This window comes from Thermobia domestica, chromosome 16 (genome assembly GCF_964235325.1).
Source record: "Thermobia domestica chromosome 16, izTheDome1.hap1.1, whole genome shotgun sequence".
In the NCBI taxonomy this organism is placed as follows: Eukaryota; Metazoa; Arthropoda; class Insecta; order Zygentoma; family Lepismatidae; genus Thermobia; species Thermobia domestica.
In genome coordinates, this window is record NC_137469.1 from 72,875,416 (window position 1) to 72,893,455 (window position 18,040).

General features: G+C 31.8%; 1 protein-coding gene across 1 annotated transcript in view; it reads left to right on the plus strand.

The window, feature by feature from the left end:
* The window catches only part of LOC145672770 (XK-related protein 4-like), a 48,876-nt gene extending 30,982 nt beyond the window's left edge, over positions 1 to 17,894 (plus strand). Inside the window, exon 5 of the mRNA XM_081741931.1 lies at positions 16,497 to 17,894. Coding sequence (XP_081598057.1) covers positions 16,497 to 16,990 — 494 coding nt within the window. The 3' untranslated portion in view covers positions 16,991 to 17,894. The remainder of the gene's footprint in view (positions 1 to 16,496) is intronic.
* Positions 17,895 to 18,040: the final 146 nt, after the last annotated feature.

Sequence of the window (18,040 nt, forward strand, 5' to 3'; positions counted from 1 at the left end):
TGACGCTCATACCTCATACCACATTGCATCTGGTACGGGAATGTAATGCGCGAATTTCAATACTGTTTGTTTCGTTATATACTGTATTACGACCAACAATAGATTATGCAACCCGCACTAACCACTACTCAAAAATATAGATTTGCAGTTTTAACAATCTTTTTATATGGAACTTTTGAAATGTCCGTTGTTAGCATGAAAAGAATAGGTTTATAGAAAGTATTTGAACCCCTTCTCACACTAGATACACATTTTAATGAAAGTGTAATCATAAAAACCCGTACGTTAATATTTTTTGGGATACATTTTTAAGCCCCTACTCACTCACGATACTCCATTTAATCAAAATAACATAATAAAAACCTGGATCGAGTAAGTTAGTACATTACAAAATGCACTTCAAACTGTTTAGTCATTTTCCCGTGATGCGAACACAAACATCAAACAACATCTCTTTTAATATGGTGAAAAATGTATAAAATATGCCTTTTCCGTCCTTAAAATGGGAATTTTGATGAACGCTGGGATACGTATCTGTTTATTGCATTTTAAACAAATTGACATGACAAAACCCCATTTCGAGGTAGGTGATAACTATATTCCAAAATTCATTTCAAAGTGTTCAACCATTTTCCCGTAATTTGATCACCCATAAAATTAGTTTCATTTATATATATATATATATATATATATATATATATATATATTAAATTTAGACACAATTGATCAACTATCGACCAAATATTTACCATTCGCCAAATACTCGAAAAAAAGTGGGAATACAATACCGCGGTACATCAACTACTTATTGATTTTAGAAAGGCGTACGACTCGGTTAGGAGAGAAACATTATACAACGTTCTTACAGAACTTGGAATACCGAGAAAGCTAATTAGATTAATTAAAATATGTTTAAATGAATCCCAATTTAAAGTCCGGATAGGAAAGTTTTTGTCCGCGAGCTTTCACGTCGAAAATGGCCTGAAACGAGGAGATGCGTTGTCGCCATTATTATTTAACTTTGTTCTGGAATACGCTATAAGGAAAATCAAAGATAGCAACCAGGGCCTAGAGTCGAACGGTATTCACCAGGTTATGGCATATGCTGATGATGTAAATTTAATAGGGGATGATAGGAGAACAATAGAAAGAAATGCAGAGATCTTATTAAACGCTTGCAGGGACATGGGTTTAGAAGTAAATGCAGAGAAAACTAAATACATGGAAGTGCATCGGGACCGTAATACAGTAAATTATGGATGCGTTAAAATATTAAATAATACTTTTGATAAAGTGGATAGTTTCAAATATCTAGGACCAATATTAACAGAGGAAAATCATATTCACGAAGAAATTAAATGTCGACAAAAAGCAGGAAATTCTTGTTACTACTCGGTTCAAAATAGAATTGAAGCTTATAATATACAAAACTGTAATCATGCCTGTTGTTCTGTATTGTTGCGAAACATGGTTGCTTACTCTGAGGAAAGAACCTAGACTGAAAGTATTTGAGAACAAGATCCTGAGACGAATATTCGGACCCAAGAGGAACGGGATTGGGTAATGGTGGAAACTTCATAACGAAGAACTACATAATTTATACGGTTTACCCAACATTGTTAGGGTCGTCAAGACTAGGAGGCTTAGGTGGGCAGGTCATGTAGCTAGAATGGGAGAAAGTAGAAACGCTTTCAAAGTCTTGACTGGAAGACCAATGGGAACACGCCCATTAGGAAGACCTAGTCGCAGATAGGAGGACAATATTAAGATGTATCTCGCAAAGATAGGAATACAAAGTAGAAACTGGATGCAGTTAGCTAAGGGTAGAAGTCAGTGGAGAGCTTTTGTGAACGCGGCATTGAACCTCCGGGTTCCATAGGCCATAGAGTTAGTCAGTTAGTTAGTTAGTTAGTTAAATTTAGACACACAGTTTAATCAAAACGCAAATGACCCAACCAGGATCAACCTAGAACAATGTACAATGAAACCATGCATACAATCAGTGGAAATGGAACTTTCTTGTATTGTTTTATTTATTTTTATATATTTCCCCGTTCCCTTTCCCTTACGTTGTACTATCAAAGTAAAATGTTAAAAAAAACATCCCAGACACAAATTTCATCTGATCGAGGTCGGTCGTGTGGTTCAAGAGTTTTTATGTCACAAATGTAGTTACTTTCTTTTACATATATATTATTACATATCTCATTTACATTAATATTTCATTTACTAATTTTCGAACTATGAGATCAACTTATTGTCAGCTTGCCCAAGCTATTGTCATGCTTACTGTATATTAATGCGTCTGCATGTATTTATTTCTGTACCTCTCTGTATATTATTATTATTATTATTATTATTATTATTATTATTATTATTATTATTATTATTATTATTATTATTATTATTACTATTATTATTATTATTATTTTGATAAATTCCTACCAGTTCTTTGCAGTGCTTGTAAATAAACGTAAAACTGTTCTGTTGCATGTTAATGAACAACGCTCTGTTGATTCTTTTGAGAAGAATAACAGAAATTCTAAATCTACTAACTGTAGTAGTCCCTTGATTAAAAGTTGTTATTGCATTAGGTGCTAACCACATTTCACAAGTAAATAATTAAAAAAAACCGTTCAACCGTCCAGTCAGTAAACCACACTTACTTATAAAAGTTAAAATCAAAAGTGGTTGAAAATTAAATGTAGGTCACAAATACCTATTAGTGTTAAGCTATCATCTAATCATCCTGCAACTAAAAAAATTCGATTATACAGTTAAATCGAAAAACCGTGTAAAATTCAAAAGTCAATATCGTGCCTAACGTAAGTTTCAAAAGGAAACCTTATGCAATGAAAAATCACGAGAAAAGAAATCGTGTAAAATTCAGTACTAGTGAGATAAAAGTAAATCGATCTTGTGAATTAAAATTCAGATAGCAAAGTAATTCATTGTGGAACGTTACTATCAATAACGGAGAAACCAATTATGTGTACCAACCTGCTGTTTTCTAAAGGAAATACAATTAGTAAATACTATTTAGTTGTATGCCAGTTCACATCCATCATGTTTTAGGAGATGAAGTTATTTAAAATCATCATTATGGTCAAAAAAATCCCGAGTAGGTGTAGACTAAAATGAGAATTTCGTTCCACCAGATTGCTCATTTTAGAAACCAGACACTTACGGTGATTTTGGTAATTTCGAAAATAAAAAAATAAAAAAATAACCATTCCATAGTAAGAGAATAATAATTTAAAATTGGTAATGTGTAATGCATCAACTATTGTCCTTATTTATTTAATAATTAAAAATGGTTAAAATTAGCTTAAAAAAGGAAGGCATGGATGAAAAGGAATTTGGTTTTTAAAACAAAGTAGTGCAAATGTAGATTCAAACGAACCTGAAACTTCAGTAAATTTTAATTTTAGGATGTAACTAAAGCGAGTTTGTCTGTTTTCGACAGTAATGAATGTAACAAGTTACATATTCAATTGTTATTGGAAGAACTTATAATATGCGACTTGTACTTGCAATATTTAAAAGATGAGTTAAATTTTCAAAGACGTACTTTTATGTTAACTCTGAATCATTTGGTCAATTCTAAACTAAACAGATCTAAAATGTAAAAAAATCATGAATATTCATTTTTCATATTTAACATCTTGTGTTGAGAGATGAATGTTTGCTATTAAATCATAATACATTACATAAATAGAGGTACGATTCGAAAACTCTCACTTGTGTTAGTATCCATACTCTCTCACTGAAGGTTTTGCGACAGGCTATCGCAGGCGGCGTTTAGATCTTATGCCACCTTCAGTGTGAGACGACTCGCCTAATGATTTATGTAATGATATTGTTGCAGTATCGTATTATGTTGTACGTTCAATGTAACGTTAATAACTTTTTGTGTGTCAAGGAAATACAAGGAATTCAATGTGCTATTTAGAAAGGCAACCCCCTTCAACTTTGTTTTTAAACTTGGAATCCATTTCCATTTATTTTTCACATCCTACCTTACTAAAAGGTCTTGTTGTTATTCATACGGGGTAGGATGAAGCTTTTGATATCTGAAAATGGGTGATTGACTTCTAAATTAAGAAGACAGATATTTCGGTATAATGGTGTGGCGAACCATCCACTGTCTTGCCCTCCGCTTGTAATAGTAAGAAAGAGTTATTCTGAAATGTATTGTATATTGCATGATTAACAATCGTATATTTCAATCTTATCATATTGCCGTAATATTTGTGCTTAATATGTTTTAAGTCGTTTGAATAAGTAGTACAACAGATATTTAATCTTATGTATCAAAATGATAAAAACAAGTGTGTTTATTTTATTCTTCAACTTGTTCATTAAAGTATTCGTTTAATCAACATGTTTAAACCATTTTACATAAATTATAATCTGTTTGTACGATTTATAATGTTCGAAATGTTGTCTAAATATGCTTAGTAATATGGTTATTCTTACCAAGTACATATTATGCGTTTATGAACAGGTTATTATTTTATTTTCTCTAGTAGAATTGTAATAAAATTAATTTATAAGTATTTCATTTGTGAAAGAAGATAATTAACATTCGTAATTGTCTTCATATCTATATCTATACCTATATCTATATCTATATCTATATATCTATCTATCTATCTATCTATCTATTTATCTATATATATATATATCTATATATATATATATATATATATATATCTATATCTATATCTATATATATATCTATATCTATATCTATCTATCTATCTATATATATATATATATATATATATAAAGTTATAATATATTTCCAAAGCAGTTCTTAAATTAGTTCATCAGCATACATTACATTTTCATTTTATTTAATTTTCTCTGCTTGTAAAAATTTTAATATACCTATGTGTAAATGTAAGCGCATATCATGGAAATGCTGGTGAAACATATTAATAGTATAAAATATCATGGGAAGAGTATTTAAGAAAAAACCCATGCATATTTTATTGTTCATTTATTGAGAATTACTTTGTAAGCTTTTTGAAAAAAGACAGTAATAGTAAAAAATATGTAATTGGAAACGAAATAGTAACAAAAAATAGAAAAATGACTTTACACTAAGTAACTCCCTTGTTTATTTCCTTTTGTTGACGAAAACCCCCGCAATTTAGTTTCCGTTTATTTCGTGTGGAAGAATTTTTCCATCTGATGATGTTACCTGGCGAAAGTGTTGCTGAACTTCAACTTATACATGTTATAACAGTACTGGGTTCGTGTCCTGTGGATCCCTGTAAGGGCTTAGACGTTTATGATAGTCCAGGATTCGATCCTCTATGTCCCCTTTTTGGAAAGACACTTTACGACACATCTATGAGTGTCCTGGGTTCGACCCTCTATGTCCTGGACGTCTCGTTTAGGCTTTAATAGCGATTCGGAGCTTCTACCAAAGCCGACCATATAACCACTGAACAGTACGGTTCGGAGTTCGGGTCAGAACATTCTGGGAAATTAACATAAAGACTGATTCCAATTGTATCTCTAATGCTAATACAATTTATTAATACGAATATTATTACATTGCATAGACAAAAAGTAAATTAAATTCTCGTAAACTCTAAAACATAAATTTAGGTCATTGTAATTATTTTAGTAAATTATTATAAAAGAAAATTATAATCAAGTAATTATAATTTCTTGATTTTAATTAATAACACTGAAACTTCACTAACAGATTAAATTATACACTGGCACTTTTATTCAAATAATTAAATATGATAATGCAATTTAACACTTGGTCCGATTATCTTCACTGCGAGCGCGAATGACGCAAGAGTCGCGGGTTACCGGTTAAACTTCACTACATCATTTGTTTCCAATAGTTTGCACCTTCCCTGCTCACTTGCATTGACGTGATGAAAGAGGATTCCTGGGTGGTTCCGTGGATATGTACTTGAAGTCGGAAATGAGATTTTGCTCCTCTTCCCATTTCATGTCTTCTTTTTATACTGGGTCTGTAGAAGTTTTTCATTGCGCAGCTAGCTCCTTGCCGTCAAGACGACTTTACAAGCAGTAATTACAAACAAACGTTTTAAACTTGAACTTTTTTTTTCTCGGCAACGTTTTCGTCGCAATTATATATTGATTACTAACGTACAGTAACACTACATGGTTAGCATTCTTTACTATGGTCGTTCGTCGCACCAAACACTATAATTGATTAAATTTTGAATGTAACATAGTTCGCGCAATGTTGTTCGTTCTCATTCTTAAGTGAGACTGACTTGGCTTTTCTCTCCATCTCCCCGTGCTTCTACCAAGCAAAGGGGCTCGCAATGCAACCTGTTGATGCCAGAGCTAAAAATAACTATGGCAGGCTATAGGCAGGAATGCTTGAAAACGAAGTTCTCTTTCTGTGTTAGATTTTAGCACCTTATTTGTGGGAAATAGAGAATCCACGAAGACTTCTGTCGCAGACGCGACGCACATACTCATATACATATTCGTTAGTTGGCGAATAGAAAAATTCTTAGCAGTGCTTTTATACGAGGTTCACTTAAAAAGTTAAAAATGTTCTTAACTAATATTCGAAGAGATGAACCGTACAGTTGCAATGTGTTATATAAGTTACGTTCTTATGTGAAGTTAAATGACAGTACAGGGTTTTTGAACGCTTACCTAAAATACTCGGTGTGCATTCAGTTTACCAACCGCCAATGTAACAGTTTTGATTTTCACCGAAATTTCTTTCACTTAAAAAAAGGAAATTCAGTAAACCAAACTGCTTTTCTATAAAGCCCTATAAGTTGCTATTTGACAGTGTTTTGTTTCTTCTATCATGATGCCATCTGGTAACGAAAGTTAACAATTAGAAGAAAAGGAAAAAGAAAGGAAGAAAAACATTCCATGTAAGATGGTGTGTATGTGTGTGTGTTAAGAGTGATATGAACTTGAATTTTGCCAAGTCACGCAGATAACTTCATTTTGGCGGAGTTTGATAGTCTCAAATCCAAAATACAAAGGTATTCAAGTTTATTAAAAAACAAATCAACCAAGCTTATGATCAGTATGTTTAAAATGTTAATTAAAAAGTAATTGAAACAATCTTATTACAATAAACAACTAGTTTTTATTTTTACTAAATGACCTAATCAACTAAGGAAAAACTTCCCTGAAACTTACAAAAAGTGAGTGTGCGTAAAGAGTTTATAGTTTTTAGTGCTTCAGTGAGCGCTAAACCACGATAGAAGTAAGACATGTATGGAAACATTTCCAATGGAACAACAAAGTTGACTTTCTCACATGATGAACGCTATTGAAAGCTTGATAGAAACTTCACCAACAAGTGATAAACATTTTGAAACTCATGGTTGATCAACACCATCTTCTATTCGTATCGTTTTCCGTGAAATATTAGCGACGTCAACGGTATTGGCGTGTGTGAGACTCAGTATAGACTTTGAACAAGTACAGTAAGATTAAACTATTTGTATATAAAGTGAATATTATCAGGTATGTTTTTGTGCTATTATTCAATAAACAGGAGGAGTTACACAACTTTTTAATTTAAATTGTTTTCAGTTAACTATCATTTTGGATGGATAATATGCATGGTAATGTTAAGTGTTGCAATTACGGGTAGGAATAGGTTATTATCTTCCCGTAAACCACTACACCGTCTAACAGTTGTCATGCCCCGAATCCTGGTATTACTCTATTGGGTTTGCTCTCTCAGTAAGTCGCTACTTCATGAGGAACCGCTTAGAATGTGTATCTCTCCACACTTTTTTTATTAGATTGGTACAAGACCAATTACTTAGAAGTGTTGGAAGGAAGTGTCACGGTAGACTACATATACTGTGTAGCGTAAGATTTATAGTCTGTGGTTGTTATGTTGATTGAGATAAACAAGATGTATTGAAAGATTATCAATATATGTCGTAAGGACAAGGATTAGGAACATTATAAGTATATGAATTGAGAAAGATTCAAGGCGATTATTGTCTAAAGATATAATAACAAGGATACAGTTAAATGGAAGAGGAATATAGAATTCAGGTTATATAATTGTGTATACATGTGTTTGATTTACAGGTGCAAATCCTGTATAGTGCAAATAAGATTCAGGATAGATTGCGTTAAATTTAATTAAGCTACTAACACTAGCCAAATTATTCCTTACTCATTTTATAAAGTAACAAGAAGGTGGGTGTAGGGTGGAGCTCTGCTGGTTTTCCCTAGGTAGTGATGGTTGCTCCCGAAATCAGTAACAATTATTTTGCTTGTAAATGGCAGCGAACTATCTGTTATTTATGTCTTAGATTCACGTTATAGTTGTTTGAGTTCACTGCCATCTGTAGAAAAAATTCAAGTAATTAAAAATAGGAAGTTAGTTGTGTTTGTTGTTAATAGATTTCGCGCATAGTGTAAAGATAAGAAAAGGAAAAGAAAATCGGTAAGAGAGAGAGAGCGGGGGTTGCTTTTCTTCCTCAAGCTGACAATTGGAGGTTTTGATTGACCATAGATGTAGGGTCATACTTTACTTTAAGAACATACTTACTAAATCTGTAATCTAATTGGTTCTTGGGTAGAATTTTCTTCTTTCATCATTGGTTGTAGTTATAGAAATTTATTCTAGTTCGTGAAAATTATTTTCTCTTTTATTGTTTTCGATGCTTTGGTTAACGAGGGACTCCCATTTTCAGTGGTAGTTTTCGTTTGACGCCTTGTACCTACAGACTCACAGTCAATAAATCTACAAATCACGATACTAACTCCATCTTGTCGACGGTTGTAACCTACCATGAATGTGTAATGGATTTTAGAAGTGAAGTAAATGAATATATCTAATTCTAGGATATATCTATGCGTATATACAGAAGCCAGCATGCCGGCAATAAAACTTAGCTGTGCGAGCTCAACTTAATGTAAATTGGTTATTAGCAGAAGAATTTATGTTTGATTATTTGATTAGAGCTTAGTGCCCCGTTCAGCAGCAAGTCTATATGAGACGTGGATGTACAGCTTAACTTGAAATCCAAACTACATGAGTTCCCAGCATGAAAATAATTTATTGGTTTAGTTAGTCAAGCCCGAGTGCGAAAGTGCGATTCCGCCACAGTTGGTGCACTATGGTTTGACCTTCAGATTCGATTAGAACGCAGCCCAACCAACGGGTTTATAAAGTAAAAACAGAGTGTGAGGTGACGTCTTTTCTTTCTTTTTGTCTACTGAACTGATTGTGTGTCTGTAATACTCTAAAACAGGGTTTCTCAACCTAAGGACCGCAAAGGGAGGTGGATGAGATAAAACGTATAGCTGAAAAATATTTTTTTAAAGATTATTTTGTATTTATTATTTTGATAGATGTATTTTTATGACCATACTTGTCAAATTAATCAAAAAATATTAAACCAAATTTTTTAAACTATTAATGAATCGTTTTTAAAAAATGGAATAGATGAGAAATGAAACTGGTGAAAAATTGCATGTTGAAATACACGAAATATACAAGTACAACAAGACTACGTATTAAAATGTAACTCAAAATACGTGTATACAACTGCAAGAAATAAGCAGCAATAATCAAAAAGATTATTACAAACTGGAAATTACTGGCAAGAGGATGTGAAAAAAAGTTAAGATGTAAAATAAGTTAAAATAATTGTAAGATAATTGCAAAGATATTTACATGACTTAACTTTTTTTTTCTGTTGTTTTCATTTTACTTTTTAAGTCTTTTGATGAATATAAATACCAAAAGAGGTGTATCGATAGCTTACATAACTGAAATTCCTGGTGATTATTATTCTTGTAGAATGTCTAGAAAAGTCAGAAAACTGTGAGGGATAACTAATAATATTAGTCATGTCTTGAGAGATAGCCCTAGTTTTAGTGATCGTATTCGCACATTTACTTGTGTGATTAAGATAGTTAATGTTCTTTGAAGTTTTTCTTTTTGGATCAAAACATCCAATATATTTCAATCTAAAATTTTCTTGTAGGCCTTATATCTGGAGAACTACATATAGTGTAGCCAAACCCAAACTATCGCTTAAACTCAGTATCATGTTCCTATTCCGTAGAAAATAAGAAAACTCGATTTAGGGGTCGTTTAAAATTTTGTGTCCCCTGATCTAAAAACTAATTATTGGCCAAGATCGCAATCTTTTGATCCATTTTTGGTTCTCCTAATTTTCTTGTTAGGGTTTATCTATTATATTTTGTTTTATGACATTGCTAATTAGAAATTAAAAGAAACTGATTTTTTTTGGGGGGGATAGAGATTTTTCCATAAAAAAAAGCGGGTGTTCTGGGGAAAAGCGGAAAAGTTTGCCTTTTTGAACTTTTTATGACTTTCTTTTTCAAGTACCGCTTCTGTTTCCCTGTACTGGATTGTACAATTAAGGAAATCCATTTATAATATCCAATACTTGTGAACTCTATGTTTAGTCCAGGGCTAGCTGTCTTGATTGGTTTTCAAACTGACATTGCAGTTGTTATCAGCAAGTGTAAAATATGTAAATCCCCATCCCAAGTGTCTTTTTGGTTGCTTAACGATCATATCAAGTACCTGGAAGTTTTACATCTCTCTGTATCGGTCACTTAAATTCAATCTGGCAAGTAGGAAAAAGTACCATAAACAAAGAGACATACAACCAGGGCCGGATCTAGGATTTTCTGAGAGGGGTGCACCAAATAACTGCCAGTACATTTGAATTAAATGTGAGGTTTTTTAAAATGTCTTTAGGCATCTGTGGTGTGAATGAGGTGCCCTGGAAATGCAAAGTGTCTGCTCTCGATGAATCATTTTCCTTCAACCTTCAGAAAATTGACTGAAACTATTGATTTGGCAAAACTCACTGCTAACTTCTCACTGTAGGTAGTGTATAATCATATCAGAAAATGCGTGATCATTGAAAAAGTACTCAGGAATATAAGAAATTACATCTATATTTTTTTCTTCATAATCTTCTTCTTCCTTTCTTGAAAAGCTTGTGCATAATTTAAAAGTACTACTGTCCACTAATACAAATAAAGATATAGTAAAGAATGATGAAATACAAGTATCGTTATAACCTTTGCAGCCCCCCTAAATCCGGCCCTGCATACAACACTATTTTTGTTTCAGTATAAAATCTTGCTTACATCTTATTTTCCGTCCAGGAAACATTTTATTCTGAGCTTCAGAGTTTGTTTACAAAATTAAAGCCATAAAGTGCTATTTTGGATATGACGTTAAACATCATTATACACAGAATTCCTTCTTTGTTTACTATTATATGGTGTCAAATTTTTGGAAATAAAAAACTTATGAATAATGTGTTAAACATTTTCCTCTCGCATTTTAGTGACCTCAATAAATGTTATACATAGTTAAATTAAGTTTTAGTTTATTTATAAATTTTAAATATTTTTGTACTACGAAATCTACTATATTTTCAGAACAGTTATTGCTAACACTATAAAACTTTTTACGAAAACATTTTTGTCGTTGAACGATAATCTAATAGCTCTATAAACAATTCGTTCAACTAGGAAATTCACTGCGTACACCGATTTGCACTTTTTCTTTCCTATCGCATCACCAATTTTCTTTGATTCTTGAATTTTTTCAGAATTTTCTCTTCAGAATGCAGTAATTCAATATATATTCGTATTATAATAGGAAAGTAAAGGTGAAACGTACTGTATCTCTCCGATACAATTGAAATATTTTGAAAAACCCAAAATTTCCCAGGCAAAAAAAAAGCCTAGGGAAAAAAACTTGGTGTTGTTAGTACTTGGATACTTCTTATTATATTTTTATAGCCGATTCCAGAAAAAGAAGTGTGTATTTGTTGTGTCTATGTTAACACGTAACTTCAGTTATTTAATTTTATTTTTTAATTTTTTAATTTTAATTTTTATTTATTTATTTATTTTTGTTTTGTTTTATTTTTGTTTATGAGCACATGCCCTTCTCATTGTCTTCTCGGTAGTCCCACATAAATTTCATCAGGATGTAATGATAGTCTTTCGAGCTAGATCATGAAACATTTCAATGGATGTAGTACATGTGTGCATCGATTTGGGTTATTCTTCTTTTGTTTGAAACACTATTCTTTTCTTGTGGTCTCACGTAAACTCGATAAAGACCTAACAATAATCTTCGGAGCTAGGTTGTAAAACACCTTAATGGCTGACAGTGATCATACCATAATTGTGGGTATGATCACGCGTAAATTCACCAAAGGTGCACCCATTTTGTTTTTTTGTTTGTTTGTTTGAAAGAATATTCTTTCCTTGTGGTCTCATGTAAACCTCATAAGGATCTAACAATAATCTTCGGAGCTGTAAAGTCCCGCAATCCGAACTTTGGAGGATCAGAACTTTTGAACCATAAGTGCGAATGAAGTGAAACTCCTATCCAGAGATGGCCTGTTCATGTAGGTATTATTTATATATAGGGTAGGGGTTCGACGTTTGTCCTCACGAATGCCAGAAACATATGAAAGTGAAGAATTTTTTCAAGACATGTGAAAAATCAGGAAATAATGACAGTTGTGACTTTTTCTAAACAAATGCGAATGCTAATGGGTAATCTGGGCAAGAACATATCGTTCTGAAAGGACAACGACACATTGATAACATGTATAGACATCCCACGACCGTAGTAATGGAATGTCATAAGAAAAAAAATGTTTTCCGGTATTGTGGCGTAATATGGCAATACTGACGGTAACAGACGGTGTCGACACATGTGGATGGCTACCAACTATCCTGCAAATAGACTGTTTCGAACAAACAAGAAACTTACAAATCATTGAGGAAACGTAATAATCTATTAAAGCCTGGCCATGACTTCCTGAATTTCATAAGGATCTAACAATATTCTTCAGAGCTACACTCTTCAACGGCTGACAGCAGGCACGTAGCCAAAGTGATCCGGACTCCCGTCCCCCTTCGAAACCAGAAATGAAAAATAAAAATTAAGGAAGGATGAAACAAAAAGAAACAAGAAAAAAGAATCAGCGTTAAAAATAAAAAGTGACAGCAAGCGTTTGGCTACTCCAAATAGCAAGTTAAGAAAGCAGTAGCAAATGATATGCAAACTTGAGCACATGCCCTTCTCATTGTTTCCTCTCCACTTCAACCTTACGAGAAACGCATTAGCCGAATTACTTGCAATATGTGGTGCCGAATGAGAAGAATATTCTGGAAAAGTCAGGAAATTTGAAATTTCTAGAAAAGTTACGGAATGCTCAGAATTTCTGCTACTAGTCAGGGAAATGTCAAGCTTTCGAAAACATGGTGCCGTTCTGTAATAGTGCGGATATTTTTTATCATAATTTTTCGTCATCGCTTCTCTGCAGTATCAAACATGTTATTTCAGGAACAGTTTTCAACTGCTTTTTAACTTCTCACTTGGAACAAAAGTAGTTGACGGAATAATAATATAAAAAAGTTATGTGGAAAGAAAGTTCTGTTAATATTCGATTCAACAAAGAAATGAACGCAGATATTGTAAAATATTTTACAAGACATTATTGGGTGTGTACTTTTTATAATAGTTCAGGTCATAATGAAAGGAAAATTGTTATATTTGAATGAACAGAGGAAGGAAGATAGATGTTGTAAAATCTTTTTCAATACTTTTTTTTAAATATTCTTTTTACTTGAAATTTCTTCATAGTTTGTTATTAAAATACTTACTAACATATTCTCATTTTATTGTCCTATCCTAATAGCATGTCACGCCCCCACCCCCACCCCACCCCACCATTACGAAATCATAGCTGAACGAACCAATATATGTTGCCAGTAAATTAGTTTAGAATGATCGAGCTCCTGGTGTGATAACTATAGTACTTCATCTCACGGACCTCCCCTATTACGAAATCCTGGCTACGTGCCTGGCTGATAGTATTAATACTTTAATTGACTGACTTCATTGTGTACATGTTCAAGCATAACTTCAACATAGAAGTATCGACTTTCATTATTCTTTTTCAGTTTCATTGCGTATACTTTTTCACAGGTTCTAATAATTTTTTATCATGATCTGATTACAGTCCTTGGAGCAGATCATGAAACTCTTCGACAGATGATAGTATTAATATCGTGTGCATATTTACGTATTGATTCCATAAACAGTAAATCAATTTAAACAAATATATTTGGGCACGCATGTTTCGTAGGCTGACCCACTTTATAGAAAGTTAGTATCCTCTGTTTAATTTAGGTATTTAACTAAACTACTGGGCTAACGAAAAAGTGAAAAATTAAGTAAACTTGAAAGAAAATTAACCGATTTCAAAGACACACTAAAAAAACAGAATTTTTTAAAATCAATATTAACAGATTTCAACAAAAGCGCTAAAAAGTTGAAAATAATAACAACACTAAAAGGCTAATAATAATAATAATAATAATAATAATAATAATAATAATAATAATAATAATAATAATAATAATAATAATAATAATAATAATAATAATAATAATAATGGGTTTTAAAGTAGAAAATAATTCATTACAATTATCCATAAAAAGAAACTTTGAAGTCTGTGCCATACCAAACAAATTAATGCCTCATAAAACTATAATCGAAACTAATTTTATATTAGGTATTAATTTGTTTGACTTCGCACAGACTTCAAAGTTTTTAGTAGATAGTAATAATGAATTATTTTCTGCTTTCAAAAGCTTTATTATTATTTTTATTATTATTATTTTCTACTTTTTAGCACTTTTGTTGAAGCCGGTTAACATTGTTTCTTTTTTCAATTTTTGTTATTTAATCTTTTAAGTTTTCACAACCTCTGTTTTAATTGTTATTTTTATTTATCTATTTAACAATATTTATTGTATTATTTCGCCGAACTTACCTTCAAGTTTTAGATTTTTAGAAATTTTATTTTGATATTTTATTTATTTATTTTAAGAATAGCATGTGGCGGCCATTCATAGCCTTGTCGTGACGGAAACACATAACCTAGCCGCTAATGTCCCCAACTAAACCCTAATCAATCAAGCAAGATTAACATCGCATCCAAGATGGAGACTTACATTACAAAGTTTGCGACGCAATCCAACATGTACTGTGTATTACAAAATCCTTCGTTTTCTCTTACGTGTTCACAAACTTTAAATAATTACCTATCTCGTCAGATACTATAGTAATATTATTTTTTGGTGATATGTTTGTTAAATGATATGCTTCCTACACTCCAGATTGAGAGAAATACGTCTCTGGTAGGCAATACGATCACCTCACATTATTTATATAAGTTTGTTACATAAAGAATCTTGAAATCTGAAGCGTATGATCCTAAAATTCGGATCCTACATCATCTCTGAGAAAAAGCAACAATTATTGCAATTTGAAAGAGATATTTTCGATCCATGGGTGTTGAAGTGAACTCCAAGACAAGTAGTGGATGAGATAGTGTTGTGTTGTTAACGGTGTTGGAATGTGGTGCAAGTTTCCCATTAAGATTACATGCTGTTGAACACTTCCTCCATTAGCTATATGCTTTAGAGATATCGTTACCCTACAAGAAGTGACCTTATATTGTGCATTTGCGTTCTATATAATGATCACTGTAAGAACGGGTAAGGTTTATTATATTATCGAAGCAAATTTCTACCATTCTGCTCAACTGGAATTTGTGTATCTATTCTTCTGTCTATTCCACGATAACTCTCATAAAACATACCCAACTTTAATGAAACTTGCTATGTAGCTTTCTCCAGCCTTCTAAAATAAATGGATTGTTTGGTCTTGCAATCCATTAAGAATAAGGGACCAACATCAACACTATGTTTTAAGTCTGTACATACCCACATTAAAGATTTTTCCACTTTAAACTACATAAAAATTACTCGATTTAGTAAAACAAAGTCTATATTTTCTTTAAAGTAGCTCATTATCCCCATTGGTTGCAGTTGAAATAGATCGAGAATATTCAAGTTAAATAATGTAAGTTCCGCCAAACTTTGAGGAAAATAGTGTAATAAGGAAATAATTTTCCTCAATAACTTTCACAAAAATTATTTCAATTTTGACACAATATGGCATTTATTTTCTTTGAGGCTTCCAAATCATCCCTAGTTCATGTAGTTTGAAGTCAATGAAGAGTAAAGGAGTATATTTATCCATTTACCTCCCAATTCTCCTCCAATTAAAAGCAGTATATTTCACGATAACTTCGTAAAAGGAAGTTCAATTTTGATAGAATATGACTTTTTTTCTTATGCTTCACAAAAATGACCAGAGTCGGTCGAGAATAAGACAGTAAATTTAGTGAGTGTGAATTTATAAAAGAAATCATCAGAGTTTTGAAGTCATCAGAGGTTTTCGAAATTAAGTCCACTAAGTCATTGTTTATAAGTATTTTTTTCTTGGAGTTTTGGTAACAGAATTCTCTATTATTTCCTTTCTAAATTTAACATTACTGTTATGTTCTTTTTTTAAAATTAAAGTTTTTCATATATATAAATGATCTTTTTGGATACCTTTACAGATTCAAGAATACTGATGTTAATAGCATTTGCATCTATTGCTGGATATATTATGCCACTTGCCTGTATTGTTCACGCTGTGAGTGTGTTTATATGGTTAACTTCTTCTATAGAAAGTAAGAAACCTATGAAGAATATAAGTAGCAGGGAAAGAGTTACACTGAAGGCTATAACCTCTATAGTGACCATATTTACATTTGCTGATTGCAAACGCCAATTTAAGATTTCAAGATGTTACATGTTTTATTTCTTGTCATTTCTCGAGAATGTTGTAATATTCTATGGTCTGATATTTCAAGTGACAGGTGATAATGAAGAAATGGTCACACAAAAAAGAAACATAGAAACTTTGTCCTTATGTTGCATTATATTGTACTTTCTTAGTGTCATTCCAATGATCTTTTATTATATAATTTTGCAATTTGAAGCAGCAGACGAAAAGGAAGAATATATTGATAATGTTATCGGAAGTACTTTATCTGAAAATAGCAATTAAGTGTAACTAGATGCTAATCTTGAATTCCACTTAAGCACAGATCTTAATGATTTATTCCTTATGTGTTTTGATAAGTGCTTGTGATTATCATCAATAAGTGATAATTATGGAATATTTACATTAATTTGTGGACTCACATAATAATAAACTATTAAACTTCGTTCACGGCAAAATATGACTAAAATGAATACTTCAATAAATCAGTTGAAAAGTTGGTGAAATTTTGTGTCTCACAATCATTTCCTTCTTTTAGTGTTTAGGTTAACTAATTTATGGATGAGACACTCAAAGTTTTAATTCTGTCCTCATTTTGAAATTCAGTATCCATTATCCGATGAAATTAAAACTTGTTTCATAAAAAGAAGGAAACTATTGTGTGACACCGATTTTCACCAATTCTTCAAGTGATTTATAGTAGTATAAATTTCAGTTATGTTTTGCTGTGAATGAAGTTTAATAATGTTTTTTCCTAAGAACTGAAAATTTAACCTTATGTAAGTACATGAAGCAATGGTGACATCACGTTCCTTAATTATCACGTACTGATGATGGTGACAAAATAACGGTAATCGAAACGAATAAATTAGTAGGTACAGATGCTTAAATGGATATCAAGATTAGTATTTTTTAACTAATAAATATTCATCTTGTCAGTTCATTTAGTAATTAAGTTTCTTTACAATTAAAATGTTCTGGTTTCTTGAATAATTTTATGCAAAGTTTTAATGTTTATGATAGATTTCTCGAAAGATCAAGATTAGTCATTTCAGCTTTCCGTAACATATAAATTGTGAAATATGATCTCATAGATGCATTTATATTATTATGACATTGAAAGAATTAAATGTGGTATTTTAAGATATAGGTTGCATTTGCCGATATAATCATGTAAAATGTATTGAAAAGCTGAATAAAGAAATTAGAAATATTTATGGTTTTAGAGTATATATATATAATGTTAATACTATACAAATAAGTAACCAGGTGGTATTTATGAAACTTGCCACAAGAGGAAAAACTTTTTATCTTTACGATAACTGCTCTGAATAT